This window comes from Vipera ursinii (genome assembly GCF_947247035.1).
Source record: "Vipera ursinii genome assembly, chromosome: 5".
NCBI classification, from domain to species: domain Eukaryota; kingdom Metazoa; phylum Chordata; class Lepidosauria; order Squamata; family Viperidae; genus Vipera; species Vipera ursinii.
The window spans coordinates 56076050-56097219 of record NC_139518.1 but is presented as its reverse complement, the minus strand read 5'-3'; the positions used below and the strand labels follow the sequence as shown (position 1 = coordinate 56097219).

Below are 21170 nucleotides of genomic sequence, written 5' to 3'. Positions count from 1 at the left end.
CTTAAGATGATCATATTACAGTTAGTTATGGGTGCCATTAGATAAGCCCAATGATCCAATCAATTTTAGGAAAATACCCATTGTATGTTCTCAAAATTCCAAATGTTTCCACTTCCAAAAGGTTGACCCATTGTCTCTTTGATTTCTATTTCAACTTCAATATTTTCACTGACAGCCTTTTTTTCAAGGAATGTTTTTATTCTACTTTGGGAAAGCAGTTCTGCAAACAAATATGATCATCACAATCTTGACTCCTCTGAAACTGTTGTAAATCCTGAGACTTCTTCTGTTGTTTACAGCTGTGTATTTCACATAGCCTACAACTTTTCAACTTAGCTTTTTGTATAGTTTAAGAATGGCTTTTATCCAATTATTGCTGCTGTTTAAATTATATTATTGTATTTGCATTTTTAATTAGAATGGTTGTTTTTTGTTGTGGCTAAACCACTTTTATCACTTTTCCCTAGTTAAAAGGTAAAGGTAAAGGTTCCCCCGCACATGTGTGCTAGTTGTTTCCAACTCTAGGGGCCGGTGCTCATCTCCGTTTCAAAGCCGAAGAGCCAGCGCTTGTCCGAGGACGTCTCCGTGGTCATGTGGCCGGCATGACTAGACGCCAAAGGCGCACGGAACGCTGTTACCTTCCTACCGTAGTGGTCCCTATTTTTCTATTTGCATTTTTACGTGCTTTCGAACTGCTAGACAGGCATTTCCCTATTTCTAAATATCATGAGCATTTTGTCTTAAAATTCCCAAAGGGGAGGAAATGGTTGGAGATACAATCCACTTCTGCTTAAAAGAAACAAGGTAGGTTATCATGGCTCCTTCGGAATAAGCACAGATAGTCCTTAACTTACAACAGTTCATTTAGTGACTGTTCAAGGTTACAACAGCACTGAAGTGACTTATGACCATTTTTCACACTTCTGACCATTGCAGCTTCCCTAGTCATGTGATGAGAATTCAGAAATTGGGCAAATGATTCATATTTATGAAGGTTGCAGTGTTCCACGGTCATGTGATCCCCTTTTGCAGCCTTCTGACAACGGGGGAAGACAGATTCACTTAACAACGATATTTCTAATTTAATAACTGTGGTGATTCACTTAATAACCGTGGCAAGAAAGGATGTAAAATGGGGCAAATTTCACTTAACAAATGTCTCACTTAGCAATAGAAATTTTGGGCTCAATTGTAGTCGTAAGTCGAGGACAACCTGTAGCCAGTGACAAGCCACGGGCTAAAAATTCGTCAACGAACCTGTTCACCCGTCTTTTTTCATTTGACATTGAAAAGGGAATCCCTCATCTGTGCAGGATGATGATCGGTCAGTAAGACAAAGTTGATCAGATTGACTGGCCTGCAAAATGAGATCATTCTTTCTTTTCCAATCCGCGCACGTTTCTCTTCTTCTCTTCTACCAGCCGAACCTTCTCCGCCGGCTTTGAAGCACCGCGCTAGGGAAGAGGATGGGAGGAGGGAATACGCATGCGCACCTACGCAGTTGGGATTATTTTCCCCCCCCCCTTTTTTTTGGGGTTGTTGTTTCTTCCCTCCGCAGTATTATGAGGTCAGCGCGAAGGGACGGCGTGCCCTATGACGTAACCCTCCGCACCTCCCCGCTTCCTCCAATCCGGCCCTACGGAAGGAGCGGAGCAAAGGGAGAGAAGCAGCAGTTGGTTTCTGCTCCTCCCAAAGGGAGGGGGGGTGGGGGTTCGGGAAGAGGCGGAAGGAAAGGAAAGAAAGACCCGGATGCTGCTGCTGCCGCCGCCGCCGCCGCCGCCGCGAGAAGCTAAGCGGGCCAGAGGAGGAGGAGGGAGTTGTGCGTGCGGCGGCGGCAGGAGCGGCAGCTTTTCGCCTCTTCGTCTGGGGCGGAGCAGGGAAGACGGCGCCGAGTTTCCCGTCCTGACTGAGCGCGGGGCCCGTTTCCCTCAGGTCGTTGTCGGCAAGATGGAGGAGGCGGGGATGGCTGCGCCGCTGCCGGATACGGCGTAAAAGGTGCGAAGGGCCGGTGGGCTGTCCGGGATCGGCGCGTTTGCTCGAGGCAGCAGCGAAAGGCGCTGAGGCGAGGCGATGCTGTCGGTCTATGGAATCTTGCTGTCAGCTCTGCTGGGCTTCTTCCTCACGCTGCTCGCCCAGCTTTTTCTCTTTTATCGGAGGCAGCCCGAAGCCGCGGCCGGCTCGTCCCGGCTTCGCAGCTCCCACTTCTTTGTTACGAGAGTAATGCCCGACTCGACCCTCAAGGACTACTTAACCGGCTTCCTCACGTTGGGGCAGGAAGCGTTTCTCCCCGCATCTTTGGGCTCTTCCAAAAACGAGCAGAACTCGAAGCCTCCGAGCCAGGAATCTCCCGCCTTGGTGGAGTGTACGGAGGAGACCCTCTACTGGCTCAACGCCATCTGCCTCTTTCTCTTCAGGGAACTCAAGGACACCTCCTTGATCCGCCACTGGGTCACCAGGAAAATCAAGGTAGAATTCGAGGAGCTTTTGCAGACAAAAGTGACTGGCAAGGTGCTGGAGGGTCTCAGCTTGCGGGATGTCTCCTTTGGGAACGTCATCCCCCTTTTTAAAAATATCAAGATATTGCGGCCGGTGACGTGTAACGAGGAAGGCTGTCCAGAGGAGCTGGACTTTGAAGTTGACATGGAGTACGATGGGGGCTTCCACTTAGCCATTGATGCAGACCTTGTTTTTGGCAAGTCAGCGTATCTGTTTGCCAGAATCTCTAGAATTGTGGGTCGACTGAGGCTGGTCTTCACCCGTATACCCTTCACACACTGGTCCTTTGCTTTCGTCGATGAACCTTTGATTGACCTTGAAGTCAAGTCGCAGTTTGAAGGAAGACCCTTGCCGCAACTTACTTCCATCATCGTCAATCAGTTCAAGAAAGTCATTAAGCGCAAGCATACATTACCTCACTATAAAATCAGGTAAGTTGTTTTGGATTAAGGAGATACAGTTACACTGCATGCTTGTGTGAAATGGGTGGGAACGGAAGAAGAAATACTTCACCGGGTTAATCTGAAGACGTTTGGTAAGGACAGTGTGAAATGTAACAGAAATGTCTTCTGGAAGAGTGGTAAATGAGGCAATTGAATAAACTTGGCTTTCAGTGTATAATTCACCAAAACAAGCCATGCTCATTTTCTGAAGAAAGTGTTGTGGGCTTTGATCGTGAATAGTATGCTTAATTTTTATACCCACATTACTTATTAACTATTCCCTTTCTTGGGAAGCAGCATTATGAATGGATCCTAAAAGGAGTAAGAAACAATAAGCCAAAGGAATTAATACATGAATTTTAAAAAAGAGGAGGAAGTATACCCAAATCTAATTTTCTACCATAATAATTGGGCTTTTCTTACATCTCTGTTTTGCAAAGCCTTATTTCACCTGGTCCATCCTTGCATTTTGTTTTTTTTTTAATTATATACAGGTAGTCCTCAACTTATGACCACAGTTGAGACCAAAATTCTGTTGCTAAGTGAATTTTGCTCCATTTTATGATCTTTCTTGCCACAGTTAAGTGTATCACTGCAGTTGTTAAGTTTGTAACATAGTTGTTAAGTGAACCTGGCTTTCCCATTGATTTCGTTTGTGAGAAGGTTATGAAAGGTGATCACAGGACACTGTAAACCATCATAAATAGTTGCCAAGCGTCTGAATTTTGATTATGTGATTATGGGGACGCTGCAATTGTAAATGTGAAAAACAGTCACTTTTTCAGTGCCATTGTAACTGTTGTAATTTCAAACGGTCATAAATGAACTGTTGTAAGTCAAGGATTGCCTGTAACTGTTTTTCAGAATTTCAGCAATTCCATACAAACACAACTTTCATAGTCTTCCCCTTTTTCTCGACCTATTTACTCTTATTTCATAGATTTGTTTTGAAATGTTATCTTTATTCCTTCCCTTCATATCAACAAAATACATAAAAGTTCTCAATTCATATTGGTCACTGCTATCAGATTCCTATCCTGAGCAGGGTTGGAAGATGTTGGAGGTCCCTTTCAGCCCTTGATTCTATGGCATATTCACCCCACATTTATACCTCATCTGCTCATTCAGTTGAGAATGACAGCATTGATTTCACTTAATCTGTAATCTTTGGCAGAGTGAGGATGAGACTTGTGTGACCATCTGGTTCTCCTTGGTATTGATTATGAAGTGCTGGATTGCTAGAGGACTTGGGAGTGGGAGATGCAATGTTGCAATGGTTTTCCTTCTTTTTGCAAAGCTAGTTTTTACATAGGCTCCGTCTTTGTGGGATGCCTCAGGGCTTGGGACTCTCACCTGTTTAACATTTACTTGAACCAACCTGGGTAGTATCAATTACCATCAGTTACATATGATGATACTCAGTTAGATAGCTTAGCCTTGGTTGAGTGAGTGAGTGATGAGGTTGAGGTCTTGTTCCAGTGCCTAAAGATTATTGGAGTCTGGATGGGGTAGCTATGGGTAGCTGCCCAAGTAGGTATGGTTCATAGTTCTTCCAGTGCCAGAGTTTCTCCATTTTTGGTTATAAATAATGTTGCACTTCCCCAGACAGAACTGGTACACAATCCTGGGCTCATAGCTCCTCAAAGAGTAGGTGACAGTTGTGATCTGGAAATTAGTTTGGTGCACCAGTAGAACTCTTTTATGGACCAAATCTCTTCTCACAGTTATTTATGCCTTGGTCATCTAACCTGGATTGTGGATTGTTGCAATGGGCCTTGTGGGAGATCATTTAGACGCTGTTGCGCTTGTTATATTTTGCTTGATTTTAGATCATGTGCTTACTTTTTTTATTTGTACACCATCCACAGTCAGTGTTGAATTGGTTATAAATAAAACAAATCAGTATATAAAATAGGCAGCTCTCTCACATGGTGGAGTTATGGATCTAAGGTATTACTTTAAGAACCTTATGCATATTAAAAAAGCAAGGGTTCTAATTAGATGCAATCTTCAGTATAAAGTCAGAGTCTAAATGTCACAGTGGCTAACTTGAAAAGTGCTAGGAGAAGTTTGATCTCTGTCTTATATGTGACACTGAACTGTGGCATACTACTTTTAGCAGCCTAAATCTTGTTACTCACAGTGCTGGTTTTTGGTTGCTGTACCTGCATTTTGGAATAACCTTCTCCCATGCATTTGATCCGCCCCCTTTGCTGTTGGCTTTTCGTAAGTCAACATAAACTGGGAAATAATTTTGATTTTGCAAATCCTTGAGAGGGTCTTGTGGGACGACCACTCTTTAAGAAACACTGCTGTAAACTATTAAAAACTGAGCTTTTCCAGAAAGCCTTGTTTATTCTTATTTTATTAATTTTTACTGATAGATGTAAACTAATAGTCTCTTAGAATAAAGGTGGAAGGATATATCCAATAAAAACATGCATCTCTGAAAAAGAGTAATAACCATGGGTTAACTGATGGACATTTGACAAAAGCAAAGCTTACTTTTCATTCATCAGTGGGTGGGAGTTCTTTTCTGTATGCAGTTTCAGATTTCTAGACAAGTTAAAAAGATTTTGTAACTCTAGAGCAGGAAAAGGCTTTAGAATATTACCTTTTACTTGCACCAGTGCAAAGTTTTCTATTTTTGAATCAGAATTACTATAGCAAAATTAGCATTCATCTTTTCACTCTAGTATGTTTGCACATGTCTTGTGAATTCTTTTCATTATTTTAAAAGTATTCCTGCATTTTTTCTTGTAAAGATTGATATTTTAACCCGGAATCAGATATTGTATGTTCAGATATGATTCTCATTTGAGTAGTGTTTGTGGTGATTGCCCAATTTCAATAAATACAAGGAAGTCCTCTTTTAATAACAGATGTGTAGGTTTTACAAATATTCTGTGTATACATAAAAGGGGAAGAAAACCTGCTTGATTAATTATGGACAGTCAGATTGGTTCTTTAGTGAGGTATAGTCAAAAGCTGAAGGCTACTTTGCATATCTGGGAAGAAATTTATTATTATTTATTTCTCATACAAATCTATATGGCTGCCTGACTCATGGACAGGTGATTCCAGGCAGCTTATAATATTAAAAATCCACTCCTTCTTCCAAGGTATGCTCCTATTTTTTTTCCCCTTGGAAGATCAGACAGACAAGCATAGAAGCAGGATGGTTTCATGCCTGCCCTAATCCGATGGAACAGATTCCTCCCAGATTAAAATGTCTCCCTCCCTAATATCTTTCAGGAAGGAGATTAAGTCCATGTAGCACTACGTATTTGGTGCCTTGAGGATTGGTTATGAAGATTATTATACTGTACATATTGTTGGTTTAAAGCTTTTATGATTCATTATTTGAGCTGCCAGACATACAAATGTTAAATAAGTAAGTGGGGCTGGATAACATCTAGCTTTTCTGTGTAGAAGATTTTTACGGTATTTTTATAGCAGTACAGTAGCAACTGAAAACTAGAATACCTTAAAGAATACATTAAAGTGGGGGATTTGTCAGACTCAAGATGTTGAATTACACTATTCCAGAGCTGTTGCTAGCGTGAGTGATGATGAGGGGAATGGTAGAGGCTGTAGTTTAGTAACATCTGGAGAACCACCTGTTCTGTATCTCTGGATTTAAGAACAATATTTGTAATAAATGCACAAGAGTGAATAGGTAGCCTCCCTATACATTAATAAAATTAAAACAAAATTGGGAGTTTGTTTTAATTAATACATTTATTTAGCAACTTAAATGTCACATCAGTAATCAGAGTAATTCTCGGCAGCTTATATATTAGAGCGTTTCATTATCAAATGAGGTAACATCAATAGCGCTAGTAGGGAGTGAGGTTTCCTCTCATTTTTTCATACTAAGAAATGGTGGGTCTCTTAGCTCTTTCAATATGGCAATCAATGCTTTACAGCTGAGACCTAGAGGATGCCACCTGTACTGTGCCAACTCTTATTGTTTTGGAAGAAGGATTAGGGGAAAGATGGTCCTGAAGTTAACCAGGTCCTAAGGATGTTGAAGGTGACAATCGACACCTTCCATTGCACCTGGACATTACTGTAACTTGTGCAGCTTGCAGAGTGGAGATGTTACATAGGTGAAGTAGGAAATGCCTATAACCGCTCAGGGAAGTGTGTTCTGGACCAGTTGTAGCAAGCTACCAGGGTACTTTTTGTTGTACTGGATTTACAAAGAGGCTTGTTAAAGCTTTAAAGAATCTTATCAGAAGAGACAGAAAAGAAATCAATTTCTACAACATTATTTGAATGGACTAAAGATTAAGCCTGTTAAAAAAAGAAAAAAATATAAAATTAGTTTCTTTGATGAAGGTTAAAATGAGATATATTGTAATAGGCTTTCAGCTGATACCAGGACTGAGAAGATTGTACTTTATTCATTAGTTTATGCAGTTAATCCTCGATTTACCGCCACTGTTGGCACTGAAACTTTCCACTAAGCAATGTGGTTATTAAATGAGTTGTGCCTGATTTTACTACCTTTTTTGCTGCAGTCATTAAGCAAATCTAGTTTCCTCCATTGACTTTGCTTGTCAGAAGGCCCTTGGAAAGACCACAACTGGCAAATAGGTGACCCGGACATGCGGCAACCATTGTAAATATATGCGGTTTGCCAAGCTCCCAAATTTTGATCATGTCACTGCAAGGCTGCTGGAATAGTCATATGTCCAAAGACCAGTCATAACTCATTTTTTTCAGATCCATGTTAACTTGGAATGGTCCTTAAACAAACGGGTCATAAATCAAGGACTACCAGTAATTAAGAGATGGGGTATGGGATGAAGAGATCATTGGTTGCAAACTAAAAGGGGTGCAGAGTTACTAAAATTATTTATCCTTGGTGGGCTAAGTTTGAAAGTCATTTCTTTATATATTTTTTCTTTCTTTATTCTTTTTTTCTTTCTATTTTTTTCTTTATTTTTACTGGTACCTTTCATTCTTTTTTCTATTCTTTTAATTTATATTAGATTTCACTATTGTAATTAGCATCCTTAATAAAATTATATTTTAAAAAGTTTGCATGTATTTAGCCTCGGTTTACCTAGTTATGCATCCCTTTTTGCATGCACTTTAAATTGTTACCAGTAATTTATGCTTTTGTATATAATTATTCCTTTTTTTCTCCAGCATGATAAATGCTATTTCCTTATGGATGCTACTTTCCTAACACTAGTGACAGATGACATTGGATTCTGCTACTGGTATTTATTTTACATTCTTAAAACTCTGCAGGACTTCTGTGTGTGTGCTTAGAAGGATGGGTCACTACATTGATTCAGAAACATTTATAATTGTGATATGAGAATGAGATCTTGTAGTCCTCATAGTTACTTGCTCTGAACAATTTATTTTTAATTATCTGTTGGAGCAGGTGTTAATGTACCTGATAATCTGATGTGGGTACACAATTGGCAAACCTATTTGTTATTTCAGATGACATTATTTGAACATGCATGTTTGGTGGATACGGAATATTCTTGAATTTTGTCTATAACATTCTATTTTCAGTGCGCATGTGAATTTTCTGGAAAGAGATGAAGAGTTGGAATTGTGATGCTGAGTCTTTAAAACCAATCTTCATTTAAAAATAACTCTTTTGAGAATTACCGTACTTGAAACTTTGTTTTATGGTCTCAGTAAGCTAATTATATGCTAACAAATAGTAAGAATGCAAATTGGTAAGTTTCTTACAGTACAATAAACACATAGAATATAATTGTCTATGTACACAATTTAGTGTGTGATATAATAAAAATATGTAATTGATTACCTTTTATCTGATTCACAACAAGATGTTAATTGTCATCACCTTTCTCTCTAAGACTTCCGTAAGCAAGTTTAGCATGGTTATCAGGGTATTTTTGTACATTTTGCAAATTATTTTTCTTTTTTCTCTTTCATTTCCTGTGATATATTTTACCCAGGCAGAACAGGACCAAATTCTCATAGGGCTGTGGTTATGATTGGGTAAGACTTATGGTCAGGGAATACTGGCACCTATCCCTGCTTCTTATCCAATTTAGCATGCAGGCATTTCAAGGCTGTGCCAGTCTGGTGTGTGTGAAGTGGTTGACATCAGGCTACTTTGAGTGGGCATGGAAAGGTAGCGTCCCATTTTTGCTCTTGGCTTGGTGAGACGTTATGTAGAACCACATTGTGGTAAATAATGTAATTACATATTTTCTCATGCATGTTGAAATACATGTCTTGGACTGCATGAGGTGTTGACGTGTTGCAAGACAGTGGTAATGTCTGACTTAAGTTAGCATAGTGGCATGCAATTTTCTTATTGTTAAGGAACCTAAGAACTCTGTTCACCACTGGACAGATTCTGTTCTCTAAATATGTAAAATATAGTGGAATGACCAAATATTCTCTTATTAAGAAGAATATTTGCAAGGTAAATTAGCATAATTAGTTTTGTCTTCTTTACAACTTGGAAAATTATCTTCACAATTTCTCTGAAAGGTAAAAAGTACTTTGTAATTACTAAGCTCTGCATAAGACAAACTACTAGGCAATCCTTATGTAAAAAAATAATGGAATACAAAAACAAAAATGGACATAATTTAACCATTTAGGGGAGCATTTTGATTTTTCAGAAAACTGCATAATAACGGATCATCCATACAGTGCTGGGATTACTGTTATTAAGCAAAGCAGCCACGTGATGTCTCATTTAATGACCACCTTACTCGGTGATTGAGATTTGGTCCCAATTGTAGTTGTAAGGATTATTTCTACCACTAATGTAAAAATCACTACTGAAAATGTGCCAAGAAAACTGCCAGAACTTGTCTAGGCAGTCACAAGGAGTTGAGATTGATTTGAAGACACACCCTCTTAAAAAAAATCCACATAAAAACACCCAGCTAGTGGCAGGATCTAACTGTCATTGATTATCACAAAAAGCAAGGTTGTACCTGGGTAATACTTGGCTGGCATTGTGGAGGAAAAATGTCTGTATAAAGTCGTTTAATAATTATGATCAGCTATATACCCCTCATCATATGAAACACAAATTATATTTTTATGGCACCAGAGGTTATAGAAGCAACTTAAAAAGAGTGAGGATGAGTGAGTTTACATTAGAATATACTTATTGCATACAGCAAAGTAACTCTTTGGATATACCAAGATGTACTGGGTTTAGAGAAGTCAAATGGAGATGGGTATGTGTGTGTCTGTGAAGTAGAATTATAAAAGCAGTGGTATAGTTTTTTTTTAAAAAAACCAAAGACAGGATTCTCATGATTTCTTTCTCGATAATTACTTTTATGGCTATACTGGCCTTGCTTCCTAGCACCTATGCTTATGTCCTAATATCTTATGCCACATACTTCTCAAGTCCCTGGGAAGTGGAGTGTTAAGCTTCTCCTAAACAACACCTTATTTTCTCGTACAACAGCACCAGGAAAATCCTGGAAGAATGCAATGGTGAATCATTTCCATGTCCATTAAGTCATCAGGAGTAATATTCAACTTAAAGGAGACTTTACCTTAAAATGAAAATTGATATTGATTGAGGAAATCAGGCACCCTCTTAGCTTTCTAAGTTAGTGAGTTACCTGGGATAATTTGGCCTTTAGAAACCAGTGCTTGAAATGAAATGCAATCAGTTATTTATACATTTTTTAAAATAGATTACAGTACACTTCAGGAGTGTTTGCAAGATCTAGCTCGTTTAATCAGAATGAAGAAAGTCTTTTTGTGCCATCATGCAACAATCATCCTTTTGGGCATGTTTTTTTTTTAAATAAATAAATGGTAGAACTTGCGTTACAACACAGCAACACTGCTTTTGACAGTTTGACACATCCTGCCTGCTCCTGTGGAGATTGCCATTTAAGTTTTCCATATTTTTATAGCATGGATTTTCCATAAGTGTTATAGACTGCATATCCTTGAATAAATGCTTATAACTTTCTAGCATAAAAGTAAACACGTGGATATTTTTTCAAGTCTTTGGGGAAATAAAACCTTAAATGTGATCACAAATAGTATTACTGGGAAATGGGAAATAATTACAAGCACATGAACGGTGAGAGAGCGGCTGCGGTAGATTCACCTGGTTGACTCTGGTGAGAGCCGAGTTGTACTGAGTTGGGGGGATTGAGATGCTTATCCTGGCTCATAACATCACATCATTATGGTCATCTAATTGCTCATTGGTTTATGGCCCTATGCAGTTGTTATCATGATATGGTTCATATACAATACTCTAGCACGGACTTATATGCTCTCAGGGGGCTCCTCCCTCCTGGATATGACCGGTCGCCATGTCCCTTACTTCCCTTAAGGACGGGCCCAATTGTTGGGACCCTGAGAGGTGGCTGGGCTTAAATAGGGGCCTCTGGTGGAAATGCATTAAGAGGCCCCTTGTATGTTTTTTAGCCGGTTGTTTTAAAGGGTTAGGGAGGGGTGGGAATGGGAGGGAGGGGAGGGAATTGGGGAGGGTTTTATCAACCGGCTGTCAGTCTGGGCCTCCACTAGTTCCCGGTGAGATGGGGTTGGGGGCGTGGGCTTTTGGTTCCGTTGGTATGGGGGTGGGGTTGAAAACCCCCACAACGATTGGGAATGGCAGCAGGCAGTTACACGGAGGGCCGTATCAATATCCTGGACCGCACCCCCGCTATCTTCGAGCGGTGGCGTGTTCCGACCCTCCGGTTAGTACCCTTGTATCCGGGGGTGAGGGGGATCAGGACCCTGAGCTCAGACTGGTGTATTTCAGTGCCAGATCCGTGGTGAACAAGGCTCCCCTCGTCCGGGAATTGATCGAGGAGGAACACGTGGATCTGGCATGCATTACGGAGACCTGGTTGGGCCCAGAGGGCGGTGTCCCTCTGGTTGAACTTTGCCCTCTGGGTTTCTATGTGCTACACCAGTCTCGGGCTCAGGGTAGGGGCGGTGGGGTGGCGGTGGTTATACGGGAGACCTTATGTCCGTGGGAGACCACCGTTGTCCAGATAGGCGGGAGTGAGTCCCTTCTCATGAGATGTGGCCCTCGGGCTCAGTTGGGTCTGTTGCTAACATGCCTGGCACCCAGCTGTGTGGCAACGGCCCTGCCTGAGCTGCTCGACACCCTCTCAGGGTTGACGGTGGAGTTTCCCAGACTTATAGTTCTGGGCGACTTCAACCTGCCTTCCCTGGGAGAGTCGTCAGAGTTAGCTCGGGAGTTCATGGCTTCCATGACGGCCATGGACCTGACCCAAGTAATTCAGGGCCCGACTCATGGGGCGGGTCACACCCTTGACCTGATTTTTCTATCTGGACAATGGTTGGATGATTTGGGAGGGGGCTCGTCATCTGTTGTCTCCCTGTCATGGTCTGATCATTATCTCCTGCGGCTGGTCTTCCATTGTGCCACCCCCCGCTGCCGGGCTGTGGAACCGACCAGATGGTTCCGTCCCAGGCGCCTAATGGACCCAGAACGGTTCCAGATGGTGCTTGGGTCCTTACCTATCTCCCTCACTCACAGCCCGGTCGATGCCTTGGTTGATGCCTGGGAAAGGGCAGCTACCGAGGCACTCGACCGTGTTGTACCCTTGCGACCCCAGACTCGGCACAGATCCCATTGGGCTCCATGGTTTACTGTGGAGCTCCGGGAGATGAAGTGTCAGAGACGGGGTCTAGAGAGCGGTTGGAGGTCTACCCGGTCTGAATCTGACCGATTGTGACTAAGAGCCTTTACAAGGTCTTACCTTGCTGCGATGAGGACGGCGAAGTCTAATTACTTCGCTGCCCTCATCGCGTCCGCAGATAATCGCCCAGCCGCCCTGTTTAGGGTGACTCGCTCTCTCCTTAATCGGGAGGTGAGGGAGGAACCCTTACAGGGTCGGGCTGAGGAGTTTAGTCATCATCTGGTGGACAAAATCGCTCAGATCCGGACCGGTTTGGACTCTGACTGGGCAGAGTCTGGCATGGAGGAATCAAGCGGTCTTGAGCATGTTATCTGGACTGAGTTTGACCCTGTTTCTCCCGATGACGTGGACAGGATTATGAGGAGACTGAGCTCCACCACTTGTTTACTGGACCCGTGCCCCTCCTGGCTGGTCTATGCGGCTCGGGAGGAGACACAAGGCTGGTTCCAGGCAGTAATAACTGCTTCCTTGAAGGAGGGTATCTTCCCCGCTGCCTTGAAGGAGGCGGTGGTGAGGCCTCTCCTCAAGAAGCCTGCCCTGGACCTGGCTGTTTTAAATAACTATCGTCTGGTCTCCAACCTTCGCTTTTTGGCGAAGGTTGTTGAGAGTGTGGTGGCGCATCAGCTTCCTCTGTTCCTGGAGGAAACTGATTATCTGGACCTGTACCAATCGGGTTTCAGGCCCGGGTACAGCACGGAGACGGCATTGGTCGCACTGGTGAATGATCTCTGGCAGGCTCGGGACAGGGGATGTTCCTCTGTCCTAGTCCTTTTAGATCTCTCAGCGGCTTTCGATACCATCGACCATGGTATCCTACTGCGGCGTCTCAGTGGGTTGGGAGTGGGAGGCACCATTTTATGGTGGTTCTCCTACCTCCTGGGCCGCTCACAGTCGTTGTTGACAGGAGGGCAGAGGTCCGCCCCGAGGTTTCTCGTTTGTGGAGTCCCTCGGGTCGGTCCTCTCTCCCCTCCTGTTCAACATCTACATGAAACTGCTGGGCGAGCTCATTTGTGGTTTCGGGGTGGGGTATCATCAGTACGCTGATGATACCCAACTTTTTCTTTCCACCCCGAACCAACCCAGTGATGCACTCGACGTGATGTCCTATTGCCTGGAAGCGGTCCGGGTTTGGATGGGGAGAAACAGGCTTCAACTCAATCCTGCCAAGACTGAGTGGCTGTGCATATCGGCATCTTGGATAAACCAGGTTGTTCCATCATTAATGATGGGGGGTGAGGTGTTACCCCCCGTCGATAGGGCTCGCAACTTGGGCGTCCTCTTGGATTCATGGCTCAATTTTGAAGATCATATAGGAGCCGTGACCAGGGGGGCTTTTGCCCAGCTTCATCTGGTGCGCCAGTTGCGGCCCTATCTGGACCAAGTTGCCCTACGCACAGTCACCCATGCGCTTGTGACCTCCCGGCTAGACTACTGCAACGCTCTCTACATGGGGCTGCCCTTGAGGACCACTCGGAGGCTTCAGCTAGTGCAGAATGCAGCTGCGCGAGTTGTTATGGGAGTTTCCCGATACTCCCGTGTAACACCTCCGTGAGCTGCACTGGCTTCCGGTTGCCCTCCAGGTGAGATTCAAGGTGCTGGTAATGACCTATAAAGCTCTAAATGGCTTGGGTCCAGATTATCTAAGGGAACACCTGCTGCCGGCATCAACTTCCCATCATCCTGTGCGCTCCCACAGGGAGGGCCTTCTTAGGGTACCGCCGGTTAAGGAATGCCAGCGGGTTATTCCCAGGGGAAGGGCGTTCTCTGTGGGCGTGCCGGCCCTTTGGAACCAGCTTCCCACGGAGCTTAGGACCGCCCCCGACCTTCGCTCATTTCGTAGGGACTTGAAAACTTGGTTTTTTGAGCTGTCTGGCCCAGACTGAGGGGTTTTAATTATTTAATTAATGGGGTTTTAGTTAAGTTCAGGGATTAATTTAATCTTAGTTTTAATCGATTTTAATTGTATGTGATGTATTTTAACTTTTAATTTTCCCTGTAAACCGCCCTGAGTCCTACGGGAATAGGGCAGTATATAAATTTAAATAAATAAATAAATAAAATAAACTTGTTGCCACTATGAGATCCTGTACAAAAACCTTTGGATGCAACAATGATTGCAATACATACTCTATAGTTGGCCATGATGATAATGATTATTTCATTTCTGGGGCTGTAGATATTTTCTGTCAAGAGTCTTGTAACAACAGAATGAATTGCTAAAATCACAGTTCTAAATAAATAATATGTACGTATCTTTTGATTAGGTTCAAACCATTTTTTCCATTTCAAGTTGTGCCACCTGAAGAATATAGAGACCGGAACCTCAGTATACAAGGTTTCTCACTAACGGAAGGAAGGCTGAAAGTTTCTTTAATAGAATGTTCAAGGTATGTTCTTGACACTTCTTGTAATACTGGTTTTGTTTGTGTCTTAAAATCAAGTGACTGGGTAAACAGGATTAAGAAAGGGTTAAGGTTAAAGTCATGGTTCTTCAAGTTAAGGATTTATGTCCAGTTTATTTTTCTGACAGAAGGTTTTCATTAGCAAACAACAGAGCTCAAAACACTTGAAGCGTCTGATGTGGTACATGCTGTAGCTAAGATATCTCCTGAAGAATCAGTTGCCCCAAGCAGATTTTGCCCTTTTGAGTGGCAGTGATACAGACTTCATGACAAAACTACACTACTTTGCTGATCTCAAAAACATAAACTGTGTCAGGCTTGGCTAGTACTTGGATGGAAGACTGCCAATAAATACCAGAATACTCTAAGAGAAGAAGTACTCAGGGGCACTCTCATAGTTTATTTGGCTGTGGGTTCACTATGAAAGCTAAATTCATAGCATGGCTCTTTTGGAAGAAGCCAAGTGATGGTGAAAAAAGTCATTACTGGATACCCTAACCAGGCAGTTTATCGTCTCCTAAGACAGTCGGCTTAGATGGATTGTAAGCCGCCCTGAGTCTTCGGAGAAGGGCGGGATATAAATGGGATTAAAAAAAACAACTTAAGAGTTGGCTGAACAATCACACTCAAAACTGCTCATTAATGGCACCACATTAGTTTGGAAATATCAGTGTGCTATCCTGTGTCCTAAGCTCTTCAATAATATAATCAGTGTCTTCTTTGAGGGAGTTGTGGAAACACTTACGTATAAAGTTTATACCTTAGATAAGAGAGTACACTAAAGGTTTAGATGGATTTGAGCAGTAGACTGAAATAAACAGAATAAAATTTAACAAGGAATAAAATAAAGTTCAGCATCTGGGTAGGAAAAATGTATAGCACAAATATTGAGCGGTGATACCTGGTTTGGCAGTAGTATATGTGTAAAGAAATTGGGTTTCTTCGTCAGCCACTTGTTAAACACAAGCCAGCAGTGTGATGCAGGTGAAAAAAAAAGACAGATGCACCTTTGGGCACGTACATTATCATCAAAGCTTAGAACTCATTTAATAGATCAGAATTGCTCCATCTGTCCAGTTCTGGGCACCACAGTTCAAAAAGCACAGTGAGAAAACAGAGCAAGTTCAAGAAGGGCCACCAAGATAGTGAAAGTTTTAGAAACCAATCTCCATGAGAAATTTTTAAAGGATCTGGGTATAAAATTCAACTGAGTGGAGCTATGGTAACAGTATCAAATATCTGAATGGTTGTCATACAGAAAAGGGTGCAGATGTATTATCTGTGGCCCAAAGGGCAAACCAAAACCAGAGAGTTAAAAATACAAGGAAATTCACTATAGTCATCGGGAGTAATTTCCTGATAGTACAAACTGTCAACCTGTGAAACAGTCTGCCACATGAGTTTGAAGACTTGAAACAGCTGAATGATTATCTTTCAGGGATTCTGTAGTGGATCAACTATGGAACTAAGACATTCCATGGTGAATATAATGCTATGTGCTGTGTTTTAGCTCAGATGCTGATTTGTATGAATCTCTTGGGGAAATGATTGAACATTCATCTAGCAACAAATAAATTTAACAAAACTGGACATTTGTAATCTCTCCTTTAGCCAGATAGATTCTCAGAATGGCCTGCAAAGCAATAAGCCAAAGCTGAAAATCAAAAAGGAGAGAATGAAGAGGATGGAAAAGAAAACGAATGTTTAGGAGCTAATATGCTATTTATTACTGATATTACAGTGACCAGGTGGAATGCGAAAATAATTCAATAATAACTATAAAGTAACGAGAAGTTGCTGCTCTTATCAAAACAAATTGGCATGGAAATGGCTAAGAGAAGAAAATTTCACATTTCTGGTCTCTTTAGTAGCTGAAGTCATGGTATAGTTCTGCTTCCTGTTTTTCCTTCTGGTTATAACTTGATGACTGCTGAGTCATCATTAGTGGCAAGATAGCAGTTGATAGTAAACAGTCCTGTTTATGTAGGATAGAAGGGTGATAGGCAAGACAGAGGCTTTTCTCTCTTTATCAAAAAGATACATCTTGGGCTAACTTATCAGTAAGATAAAAAGCTCAGGAAACTAAAGAAAAACTGCATGTATTTTGGGTAGTAATAGCTAAGAATGCAAATGATTTGCAAGCTCTAGTAATGAAAGTCAAGGAACACAATGAAAAAAATAGGAATTAGATTAAACATAGAGAAGACCAAACTAATAAAAGCAGGAGCAACAACCAGCTTTAGAGCCGTCGGTGAAAATATTGAAATAATGGATAGTTTCTGCCTTTTAGAATCAGCTGTCAACATTAAAAAAACACCTAGCAATGAAAAAAATGTGATGCAGATTAACACTTGGTACAGTAGCAAAGAAGGACTTGGAAGAGATACGCAGATGCAGGGACGTGTTCATATCTACAAAGATGAAAATCATACAGGCAGTAAGTGAAAGTAGGACTTTGACAAAGCAAGATAAAGTTTTGACATTTTTGAACTTTGTTGTTCAAAATCCTGAGAATATTTTGGATAGACAAAATAACAAACTAAGGGATCATCAAACAAATCAACACAGAGTTTTTCCCTGAAGAATCACTAACCAGATTCAAATGATTCTACTTCTAAAAGGTCTTATATGAAGACCTATGTCTCTGAAGAAGTGTCTACCGCAGGAAAAGTGGAAGGAAAGAGGAGAAGAGAACAACCTTTTAGGTGATAGATGGTCAGTTAACAATAGTCATAGATGCTCCATTGGAAGAAATGTAGAACCAGGTTAGAGACAAATCATCATGGAGAAAATCTATCTTTGTAGTCACTACGAGTCAATACTGACTTGATAGCATATAAATCAAACCTATTGGGTAACACTAGCCAACGTAGACCTATTTTAAAATTTATTTCTTATAGATTAGTCAGAAAAAGTGTAATAGAGGAGACTAGTAGCACTTCCTTGATCTTTAATCTAACCCGTTTTTCTTGTTTGGCAGTTAAGCTATTAAATAACAGTTGAGTAGAATTGCAAATATTCCTATAAAATGAAGAATCTTCACATACAAAGCTCTACTGAGTATATATTAAAAATATGGATTAAAAGGCTATTCTAATTAGCTGGCAGGTACATTTCATAATGCATATATTTTCAGAAGTACATAAAAGTTATGAAGACAGTTGCTGCAAGATTGGTGTGGGCCCAATATTGGAAGAGGGATGTTAGCCCACCCGACCAAATAATAATTCAGAAAATAATAAACTGTGCGGAATCAGATCGGCTTACTATGATGTTAAGGGGACGAGGGGACACAGAATATTATTTATCTTGGAGTCAATGGTACAATTGGATGTCAAAAAGAGTTGTTAATTGAACTTTATTACTTGTTATATGTAAGAATTTTTTCTTTCTTTGTGGCTATTTTCTTACATGTAATGGGACAATTTTATCTCCTATTCGCAATGTGATGTAGACCGCTATTGACTTAATGTTTGTTTGTTACACAAATAAACAAAAAAATGCAAAAAATAAAGTTATGAAGACAGATACATGTTTGTCCTGTCAGAAAAGAATAATATTTTTCCTTTAGAAAGATTTCACTAATTCACATTTAATTAAAATTAGTTTTCAGTCACAGTTTCTATACTATTTACTTTTCAATGATGCACAGTTACACTTGTTATCTACTTTAGTGCATATATTATCTACCATATATGAAAAATGTAGAAATTGTGTCCTTGCTTTCATTTCCTACCTGTTTCCACTAGAGGGCGCAAATTCTTTAAAAAAAACAAACTTCTGATATTCTCAAATAGTGTACTATGAATAAATTTGTAAAGAAAATGTAGCAGCTGTAAGCAATTAATGGTAATTTAATAATTATATGTTTGAATTTCAGATTATTTATTTTTGGATCCTATGAGAGAGAAATAAATATTCACTGCACAATTGAATTAAGTGACAAATTCTGGGAAGAGAAAGAAAGGACTTTCATCAAGACGGTAAACCATCTTTTCCATAATTTCAGTTACATACAACAGTGATATTTGGAATATTATATATAATACAATATACTATATAATATGTAACATGCTATAAGGTAAAGATGAAGTTTCCCCCGCACATGGGTGCTAGTCGTTTCCGACTCTAGGGGCCAGTGCTCATCTCTGTTTCAAAGCTGAAGAGCCAGCGCTTGTCCGAGGACGTCTCTGTGGTCATGTGGCCGGCATGACTAGACGCCAAAGGTGCACGGAACGCTGTTACCTTCCCACCGTAGTGGTCCCTATTTTTTTACTTGCATTTTTACGTGCTTTCGAACTGCTAGGTTGGTAGAAGCTGGGACGAGTAACAGGCGCTCACTCTGCTACGCGGCACTCGGGATTTGACCCGCCAAACTGCCGACCTTCTGATCGACAAGCTCAGTGTCCCTACCCACTGAGCCACCGCGTCCCTGTAACATGCTATATTTGATACATAATTTTACAGTATGAACTTTAAATGTTCCCAGTGTAAATTTGGCCCATTATCTCTTAGACCAGTCACTTCCTGCAAAGAAAGTCACAGTTTTGTTGTGGGGATTGTTGTGGGGAAAGTAGGAGGAGAGAACATAAGGTAGCTGCCTTTGACGTAAAAAAATTAAGGTGGGATATAAATTAAATTACATTACTTTACTTGAACAATGGGCAGTATCCCGGGGTGGGAGGTGGGGAAAGCAGTGGTTTTCCATCCTGTTTAATGGCTGTTCCAAACTTTCTTAGGATGTGTGTGTGTGTGTGTGTGTGTGTGTGTATATATATATATATATATATATATATATATATATATATATATATATATATATATATATATATATATATATATATATATATATATATATATATATATATGTATATATATATATATATATATATATATACACCTATCTTTGAGAATAAGTGTTTTCCCTAGTTGCTGCCAGTGATGGCATAAGATTGGCAATGCTCACTCTATGAGTAAGATGCATGGTATCCAAATCTAACGAATAAATAAAGACATGACACTTACTTTTTGAGAATCATAACTTGATGTAGCATTTTCTTTTTCTCAGCCCATGTAATAATTGTATACTTTTGAACAGTAGGTGGCAGTATTGCTATTTTTATGCATTAGTAAATTAAAGTATCAGGGAAGGTAAGACTACCTGAATTAAGATTTTAAACTTATTCTTAGTATATCTTCCACAATATCACTGCCCTTGTCAGAAAACACCAATTGGAAACCCTACTTTATTCTGTCACTTACTATTTCTGTTCATATAAGCAAAGTTAAATAAGTAATTTGAGTTGGATACCAATTGTATGACAAACAAGAATTTTAGCAGAGGAAGTCTTAATGTTGCCATCACTTTCACTGGAGCAAGGAATATTGAACTTGTCATCAGTTGTAACCCCCAATCATTCTAAAGAAGTCTGTTCTTGATTCTTATCCCCTTTTTTGATTACATGAGTAATAAACTTTCAGGTGATTCCCACTTAATCTCAGAAAGGCCTGTTTGAAGCAAGGCTCTTGAACTATTCTCATCAGAGCAAGAAAGGTTTTTTTCATCATAACTTTTTTGATATACTCCCCATATACTGTAAATTTGATACTTTTGTGAATAAGCTTTCATAGGAAATAAAGGGGGAACAGTGATTCTCTTATGCTAAAACACATTCAGACACGGCCCAAACTAAACTAGAATTACTTTTTCAGAAATCTTTATTTGATTAATCTAAAGAAAAGTGAGCAACTTTATCATATTAAAAAATAATATAAAAATCAAATCTAGCTTTCAGAATGCCCAAAGCATTTATTTCTCTTTACAGGGTAAATGGTCCTATAATCACATTTCTTCAATTAGAAAATTGTGTAATGAATCACGTAGAGATCATAATGACTGCCACCTGGAATCTATTTTAAAACACCATTTTATACTGCTGGCAAAGCTTATATTACTTTCTTCAACCTTGTAAGATGGCATCATAGTGTCCAAAATGTTCAGTGGAAATCATTTGTTGCATGGGGCTTTGATGGTCAATGCAGGATTTAAAAATAATTCAACTGATATTATACAGTAGGATCGAAGGAGTTGAGACTGCAAAGCATTTTAAGGTCCGAATTTTGGAAAAGATAAATTTTGTTTTCCATACTTTCAG

The 21170-nt window shown here is 40.5% G+C and overlaps 1 protein-coding gene across 1 annotated transcript in view; it reads left to right on the top strand.

Annotated features, from left to right (window-relative positions):
• Positions 1 to 1465: 1465 nt before the first annotated feature.
• Positions 1466 to 21170, top strand: part of PDZD8 (PDZ domain containing 8) — a 41164-nt gene continuing 21459 nt past the window's right edge. The window contains exons 1-3 of the mRNA XM_083363388.1: positions 1466 to 2927; positions 14878 to 15000; positions 18896 to 18998. Coding sequence (XP_083219514.1) covers positions 2071 to 2927; positions 14878 to 15000; positions 18896 to 18998 — 1083 coding nt within the window. The 5' untranslated portion in view covers positions 1466 to 2070. The remainder of the gene's footprint in view (positions 2928 to 14877; positions 15001 to 18895; positions 18999 to 21170) is intronic.